Here is an 8,688-nt window from a genome sequence, read left to right on the forward strand (position 1 = left end):
TTTCTTTTTTTTTTTTTTTTTTTCTTTTGGTACTGGGGATTGAACTTGGAACCTTGTGCTTGTGAGGCAGGCAGTAGAACTACTGCGTTAAATCGCTGGCCCTGAAGCAGTTTCTCTTAAGGAAAATATTTGTTCTGGCCTAATTGAAAGGCTGGGACTTTTCAACACAACTGGTAAATTATTGTGCCAAAATTGGCAGTATGTGTAAAGACACCCGGTGGTGTCTTTAAAGAAGTTACCCAGTGGACTCGCAGGTATAGGATTCCATACTTGGATACCTGGAAAAAACCTTGAGAAAATTCTCAGTTCAGCCTCCAAGCCATCTCATCACAAAGGTGCATTCTCTCTGTTTAGAACTCAGAAATTCTCTTTTTACCAAAGTCAGTCTAGTCTAATTTTGGCTCCTTGATAAGGCAGTTTCTAATGGTTCATTCCATTTGCAATTAGCGAATTCCTGTGATGATCTAGAATAGCAAGGTTGTGGCCTATATGTCCATTATGACATGTCACATTGTGATGCCTGCCAGGAAACAATCCCACTATCATTTCTGAGTAATTTTTGTTTTTTCTTGTTTTTGTACTTACAAACCTCTTAAAACAGTGGTGGTGAAACTTTTAGAGCTTTTAATGATAAACATCCCACTGCTATACACATGCCATAGGTTCACCACCACAGATTTAGAAGTTCCAGGAAAATGACACAGATGTTACATTTTTTTAATAGAGAATAGTACTGTTGTACCTAAGTGAGCTCAAAAATTTATAGACTGACAACAAGTTTGTGAGCATTTGGACTCAGCTAGTAGCAGCTTTCATACCTGACCCCAAAAGCATTGGAGTCCTAAAACATACAAAAGAGTACCTTCAAAATCAAGTTCCACCTGTGGGTGCTATCATTTTCCAATTCCAGCATATTGCTTATCTCCTTTCTCCTTAAAAAAACAATTTGGTAAATTTTTTGTGATTGCTATCTCCTTCTGAAAGGCTGTATTCACCTCAGACACATGCAGATCTTTTAAAGAGAGCTTCTAAAACTAAATTTGAGGTTATAGTGTTTGTGTATAACTTAGTGATACGGTGGATTGGAGCATACAAGTGCCAGGGGCTTAATAAGCGCAAGCGTAATTTTGAGGGCACACAGCTGGGAAAAGTTAAGGTAACATCAGACACCTATACCACTTTAAAGTCAGGAAATGGACAAGGATGCCCAAAAGAATGGGATTTTGATCAGTGTGGATCCTTTTTTCTTTTCTTTTCTTTTCTTTTCTTTTCTTTTCTTTTCTTTTCTTTTCTTTTCTTTTCTTTTCACCTGATCTCGCTTGAGTTCTCACATATTTTCTAGAGTCTCCTCACATAGGGATGATCCTTTCAGCAGAAATTAGAGATTCTGAGAGATGTTGGCTCTTGCAAGTCAAGTAGACTGTTGGGCCTTTGTTTCCAGACTTTTTTCAAGCTGCTGTGCGAATCAGGTGGTTCTTTGCTTTATCTGTGCTTTGTCTCTTCACACCTGTGTGACTTTATGGGCACTCGTTTTGTTGCAGAGCAGCCAGACTCAGTCTCCAACACCACCAAAGCCTCCATCACCGAGCTTCGAACTGGGGCTGTCCAACTTCCCCCCGTTACCTGGAGCTGCAGGCAATTTGAAGACAGAAGACTTGTTTGAAAACAGGCTTTCTAGCTTGATAGTAGGATCATCAAAAGAAAGAGTAAGATTTATATTACAATTCTAACAGTTGCTGACATTTACTAAACTCTTATTTTGACCAGGGACTTTGAATACTTATAAGAGGTTTGGAGGGTTAAGTAGTTTGCAAGGGGCACACAGATATGAAATGGTAAGGTTTATGGAGTGGTAAAACTCTCCGTCTGCTGAGAGCAGAGCTGAAACCTGCACCATTGTGTACTGTGTACACTCTTAGCCAGGCTGGTCTCAAACTCACAGCGATCCTCCTGCCTCAGCCTCCCAAGTGCTGGGATTACAGGCATGCACCACCACGCCTGGCTCAGATTGCATTGTCATTGTCATCCAGATCTCCTCTATTTCACAGCAGAATGAAAAAGGAAATCTGGATTACACTGGAAGTAATAAAATTTTTAGTGATCAACATGAGATAAGTAGTAAGAGTCCTGGAGTCACTTCACTGTAATGTAGTGGCATTGGGTGGACTTTGTAGGCTGTCACCCAGGATGTTCATAGTATGGTGGTCCTCGTCCCAGGAATCAGCAGGGGCTGCTTAAGGCAAGGGACATCGCTTCCCATTGTTCATTCCTTCTGCACTCTAATATAGCTAGTGAGTGCAAACTAGGGTTTATCCCACTGCTGTGATCAGTGTTTGAAGGCTCTAGGAAAGTACAAAGAAATGACTTTCTGCCCAGTAATTAATGAGGCGTAAGTATCCCCAGGAGAGCTTGTGGAACAGTGCTGATTATAGATATTCCTTATTCTGTGCTGTAGTTCTTAACTGTACCACTGCATCAGAATCATCCATGATTCTTCCAGTATAAACCAACATCCTTTGTACTGTTCCCAGATCTGTAGAATCAGGATGTCCATGTTCTTTGAATTTGGGGAAGAGGTACTGTTTCACCGCCCAAGTTCAGTACTGCTGTACTAGGTATGGTAGTTCTCAGAGCAATTTAAGTTAGATCTTGCTGCATTATCTTGAGACTAGGTTAGGTGATATGTTCAGTCCTTTTCATATTGGTTAGTGGTAATTGCTCCTAATTTTTTAGTCTTGGGGGTGTGAGCATTGACGATGCTGTATTTTTCCAGTAATGGTTACATGTTAGATTTGGCATGTCTTATAAATTATTCTAAGTCTTAAATTTCCATGCAATAATTTTGGAGTTATTTCCATCTTATAGTGTGGTGTTAGAGAGTTACTACACTTTAACAGTCATGAATTCTAGTTTTCAAATTTCAAATCCCCTTGGTGATAGTTAAGACAAGAGGCAGGCTTTTCCCTGGCTTCAGAAACAATAGTTTTGTACATTTTGAGTTTCTGTGTAAAATTTCTTTTGAAGAATTGCTAGTTTTAAAAAAGGCTAAGCCTAACTCCATGGCTTAGTTTCATCATCTGCATCGTTGCTGCTTAGTGGCAGATCTACAGACGCTTCTTCCTGGACACTTGGTTGTAGAGCTGTAGGGTGCCCGCCCTTAGTGACGTGAGGCCTGTGATGGTCACTCTCTTGACTCCTCACACAGTGCGGTAATGTATATGTATATAAGTAGCATCAGGATGGAACATATCTGAATATCAGTGCACTTTTACAAAAAGAAAGCTTTTGCCTTCTCTGTAGTTCTGCTAAACCAGTGTCGCTCAGCTTATAAAAGATTCTGGTTCTCAGGCTGGAAAGGCCTCAAAATCTGTGGTTAACCTCTAATAAAGAGCAAGAGTATAAATTGTGTTGTTCCCTTCCAGAGTGCTAGTTCCAATTCACCACTTTATTTCACTTCTGAACTTTTAAAATCTACTTGGAACAAGAAGGCATTTTCAGAAAAGATTGTCCTTTTACACTTAAACTCATAACAAGTATGGCATTTACGTACAATATGAATAAGATGGAACCTTTGTGAAATAGTTATGAGACATAGGAAGTCAATGGCTGGAGTGTAAAAATCTGGATTAATTCAGTTTTTGCTTTGTGACCAAGGGCAAATTCACTTGAATACTCTCTGCCCTCCTTTCCTCACCAGTTAAATTGGAAGCATTAATACACCTGCTTTTAAGGGCTGTTTGTGAATTCAGGTAAGAACTCCTATTAATACCCACCACCAGCACAGTTACTCAAATTTATGTAGGTGTGGAGTTACCAGTTTATTGTTTTAATTACAAGAATGAGTCATCTTGAACTATGTTAGGAACTCCACATCTAGTTGTTTCTTGAGTGTTTGTTACATGCCAGGATGTGGCAAGGTCTGAAGTTCCAGGTGAATTAGATGTGTTTGGCAGTTGAGAAAACAAGCTTGCAAATAATTATAATGGCAATGCAGAAGAGAAACCCCAGGACATAAGCCTAAGTCTGCACTTCATCTTAGCCAAAAGGCCGAGAAGCAATGATAAGCTTAATTCTGTAATGCTCAGAGGAAAAAGGAAAGACTTAGAATCTTTGGACATTTTTGCTAGAGAAGACTGTCTACTATGTGTTCCTGCTGTGGCTTAGCAGTTTTCAGTGGGCTGTTACTGTCCTGGAGTAGGATGGACACGTAGATCTATTCAGCACTGATCGAGTCCACCCTTCTGAGTACCTACCAGGAGATGGGAAGTAGACTCTTGTAGGGAAAGAAATGAACCCTAAAATGGCTACATTTTGGTTCAAGCAGGGGGTGAATATTTAAGTCCCAAGTCAGCAAGATTTCAGGGCAGGCACACCTCATTCTTGTCTGTGTAAATAACATACAGCCAAGGTCATGACTGGCACATGGCCACTTTTGGTATAAATGTAGACTGCCGTGAGGGCTGGCTGGAGACTAAGCAGCTGAGGACTGCTGCAGGAATACTTCGGGTAGGGGCCTGAGGACTGAGAATAAAGGAATGTTCAAACGTTTTCCGTGACTGTCCTTCGGGCTGCCCAAATCTCAAGTGAATCTCCCCAGTCAGAACGGGTGACAAGAGAGCTCTGCAGATCTATTTGAGCTTTCTATATCTGTATTGGTTATATCCTTACCTTCTTTGGCAAAAACTTGGCAAGTGCTTCTTTCTTTACCCCATCATAAATTATTACCTTATGATTTTCAGAGTCTTAATGCAGATGCAAGTACAAACACTATTCCTGCAGTCCCAGGAGAGTCCTCAGTGCCGGCTTCCTGTGCTGTATCAGCAACATATGAACGACCCCCTTCCCCAGCCCATGTACCTGAGTAAGTACTAATGTTCTACCAACACTCCTGTTTGAAAATTTGACCTCTAATTTGCATAAGATTCTCACACTGGGTGGCACTTTTACAGGGATCCCAAGGTGGTGGAAAAACAGAAGGAAACCCATAGTGTGGACAGACTCCCTTCTTCCCTTACTACAACCACATGTAAATCAGTGCAGGTGAATGGAGCTACCACGGTAAGTACCTTGCACCTGCCTCTGCAGCAGTCACTGAGGCTCTGACGTGGTAAAAAGACACAAGGCTATCTGCTGCATTAGCTCTTTTTTTTTTTTTTTTAATTCAAATCTAATTTGATGGGATCTGAGTTTTATCTGTATATTATATATTCTGTATGTAATATCTTGAATATTTGCTAGTGATTTTCCTCCATTCTGGTCCTTTTGCTTTACCACAACCTTCTATTTTGATGTGAGTTGATAGTTTGTTTTTTGTTTTTTTGTTTTTTTTTTTCTTTTTATTGAATTTATTGGTACAATCTAGGTGTACAATATAGTTACATTCATTATTGGGATCCTGTACCTTTACATAATAGGTCTTGATTCTCATTTTTCCCCTTGTCCCTGCCCTCCCTTCACCCCCTCCTCCCCTCTCCATTTACAAACACTTTATTTCCATTTTTTCAGTTTCTCATATTTTTTTCCTCTCCCTTATTCCCTTTCCCCCACCCTTCCCACTTTCCCTACACCTTTAGCCCTTTACCTCCTATTTCACATTATTAATTATCTCATTAGGATCCTGTGTACTATTATAGTTTTTCACACCAGAGAAACTATTCAGTATTTCAGTTAAAGAAATCTCTGTATGAACATTAAAAATAGGGAATCCTAAAATAAAACTAAAAAGGAAAGTAAAAGAGAAAAGGCAATGATGTAAGATTAAAATAGTCCTTAATTCTGAAGATGAAAATCGTCCTGTAACATATTTAAATTGTTTCTTGCTCTTGTTGTATCTTACGCTTTTTTTCATTATTTAGAGAATACTTTATTAGTTTTTCTGTAATCAAACCCACGTAAATGATAATTTCTTAGTTAGTAATAAAATCCCAACTCCTGTTTTTCCATAGAATTGTGATCAGTTCAGCATTTATTCTAAGCTTGTGTCATTTGTTTAACATGAAATTAAGCAGAACAGCTAGAAGGAACAAGATGGGTAGCCTCCTACCCTGTGAGTCCAGTGGATCTGAATCCCAGGGGTTCTTCCTGGGTGGTGGTTTCTGTCTTTGGTGAATGCAGCTTCTCTGGCTCTGATTTGTATCATCTTCAATTTGATCTTGGGAGAACTGTTACTGTTAAGATTTGGGAGGTAAGCTTTATTTAGCCCACCGGGTTGAGTCTAAATTAAGATTCTCTTGTGTAAATTATTGTCTACAAATATTTTTTTTGTCTTCTGCTGTTAGCTCCATGTACCTGAAACCCTGTTACACTTTATTTTGAAGTTTTGTCTTCATGGTTTTTAAGCACACACTTCAATCCTCTATAGTTTGAAAAGTGCTTTTTAAAAAAATTCTTAGGAACTCGTTGCTTTTTCCTCCTAGTGAGCACCTTGGGGAGCTCCACTGTTTTGTGTTGAAGGAAGTAGAACAAGAGAAAGCATTGTTTGTCATTCTGGGAGCATTGCATTGCAGGGCAGTTCAGGGAGGTGTGGGGGTGGCTTCCATGTTGTCCAAGAGCACTTAAAAGCAGAGTTCCATTGGCACCTCATTACTGTATCTTTTCTACCTTTAGCCATTTTTAAGAACTATTTCTAGAGTGCCCTGGTGGGAAAGTCGCATTACAGAGAGGCCGTATCATTGATTTTATGAACTTTTAAAAGTAAAAACCTCTGTGAAGATAGAAATTTACTCAGTGTTGGAGCTTTGCTCAGTTTTGCCTTAATTTCCCATGTCGCTCCTGGAGACATCATTTGTGCATGTAATCCCATGTTTATCTGCTTCCAGGAACTGCGAAAGCCCAGTTATGCAGAAATTTGTCAGAGAACGAGTAAAGAGCCTCCTTCCTCCCCATTGCAACCACAAAAAGAACAAAAGCCAAACACTGTCAGTTGTGGTGGGAAGGAGGAAAAGAAGCTTGCTGAGCCCATGGAGAGATACAAGGAGCCCCCTACCCTCAAGTCCACTCCTGCAGCCCCCAAAGACCAGAGGAGGCAACCTGGGCGCCGACCCTCGCCCCCAGCTCTCGGGAAGCGTCTCAGCAGAGAACAGAACACTCCCCCAAAGTCTCCTCAGTGAAAACCGTATGCCTGGGAGGGGTTGCGAAGAGCTGTATTAACCACAGACAAACTCGTCCCACTCAGTCAGTACGAGAATGAGTTGCTGGTTAGGAGCTTGCAGTGTTTGTGAGGCCCATGGGATGCTGCAAGTTATTTTTCTGTGAGTCAGATTGTCCCCCTCTTGAGAAAAATGTATTTTTCAGGATTTAATTAATATAAACCTTATTTTAGGTTGGTGCTTAACTGGAGGTGATACATAAGTCTGATTTTTTTTTTTTCAGGATTGAAAATGCATTTATCCTAACAAATTGATATTTTTTATTAAGCTTCTATTTGGCTCAGAATGCAAGCTATACATGCTGAGTTTTTCTAAATTAAAAGAACTATGTTACTTTTTTTTTGTTTTGTTTTAATAACAGGTCTGCAGGCGCATTTCTGTAGGTGTCCCCACAGTTGGGTGAGGGCTGATGGTGCTGACAGGGCAGCCCAGCCTTCCACAAGAAGTGACTGGTAATGTCAGGGTGCCGACACACTGGCATAAGAGCTACATTCTCATGTAAGCCTTTAGCAGGGCTTACATATAAATAGTCATTTATTGATCCCGATGGGCAGAATGCACCTGTGGAGAGTGAGCCCTGGAAAGATCAAATACCTTTTGAGTTTTGATGTACTGCAAGCAAGTAACCAGCTTCTCACTCCAGTTTTAAGTGGCTATTATGTAAAATAAATTCAAAGCACATTGTGAATAGAACGTAAATGAAAGTATAAACTTTGTTTCCCATTGACATTTTACCAAGCAAAGTTAGGCCACAACGTGACAATGTTGTTTTGATCCCTGCAAGCAGGCTGCCTGGCTCCCAGCCTGGTGTGTCTACTTCAGCACATTTCTGTCCATGTCCCCCACCCCCGCCCCATCCCAGCTCTCAGAGAGAGTTCACGTCCTAGTTAGCTCCGTGTGGAGTCTTCCTGTACCTCTGCATCAGCACATGAATTTCAAGTATGCAACCATGAGACAATGGTGTTTGTGGTTTTTCTCCCTCTTTGGCTGGTGGACAGAAATTCCCGCTCTTTTTACCTCCAAGACGAGGGTCTCATTGATTCACTTCTAGAAGTGCTATGCTTCTGAAGAACAAGGATGCACTAAAGTTAGCAAGTTTATAATAAATATAAATTATTTTGTTTTAAAATGCCTAAAAATTTTTCTTTTAAGTATTCTAAGCAACAGACATGAAAATATTTCCTGCTAAATGTAACCATACAGGTTATTCCGCAAAATGTTAACAAGACTGAGTTTTTTTTTTTTTTTCAATATTTCCATCCAATATTTAAAGACTTGAATTTTATTTAAACTTGAAAATGACTTTGCCTTAACTTTTGTATAAGACAGCTTAGAGCTCATGGAGACTGGCCCCTGGGTTGGCAGGAGTGGATCAGAGTTACTCAGTTACTGTGTGGATCTTTTGACGTTAGTTTTGCTGAGTAAGCATACTGTAGTGCAAGAACTAGCAGTAGTTTTTGTAATATACTTAAAGATCTTCAACAGTTGATCTTTTTTCAGATTGTTGAAAAAGCCTGTAAATGCAAATAGTCAATACTGT

The 8,688-nt window shown here is 40.0% G+C and overlaps 1 protein-coding gene across 2 annotated transcripts in view; it reads left to right on the forward strand.

The window, feature by feature from the left end:
* The window catches only part of Larp4b (La ribonucleoprotein 4B), a 56,810-nt gene extending 48,924 nt beyond the window's left edge, over nt 1-7,886 (forward strand). For both annotated transcript variants that reach the window (XM_010615735.3, XM_010615737.1), the window contains 4 exons: nt 1,542-1,706; nt 4,740-4,861; nt 4,950-5,058; nt 6,819-7,886. In XM_010615735.3, coding sequence (XP_010614037.1) covers nt 1,542-1,706; nt 4,740-4,861; nt 4,950-5,058; nt 6,819-7,109 — 687 coding nt within the window. In that variant the 3' untranslated portion in view covers nt 7,110-7,886. The remainder of the gene's footprint in view (nt 1-1,541; nt 1,707-4,739; nt 4,862-4,949; nt 5,059-6,818) is intronic.
* The last annotated feature ends 802 nt before the right edge of the window (nt 7,887-8,688 follow it).

Source organism: Fukomys damarensis, unplaced genomic scaffold, assembly GCF_012274545.1.
Source record: "Fukomys damarensis isolate Sample0158 unplaced genomic scaffold, DMR_v1.0_HiC HiC_scaffold_10, whole genome shotgun sequence".
NCBI classification, from domain to species: Eukaryota; Metazoa; Chordata; class Mammalia; order Rodentia; family Bathyergidae; genus Fukomys; species Fukomys damarensis.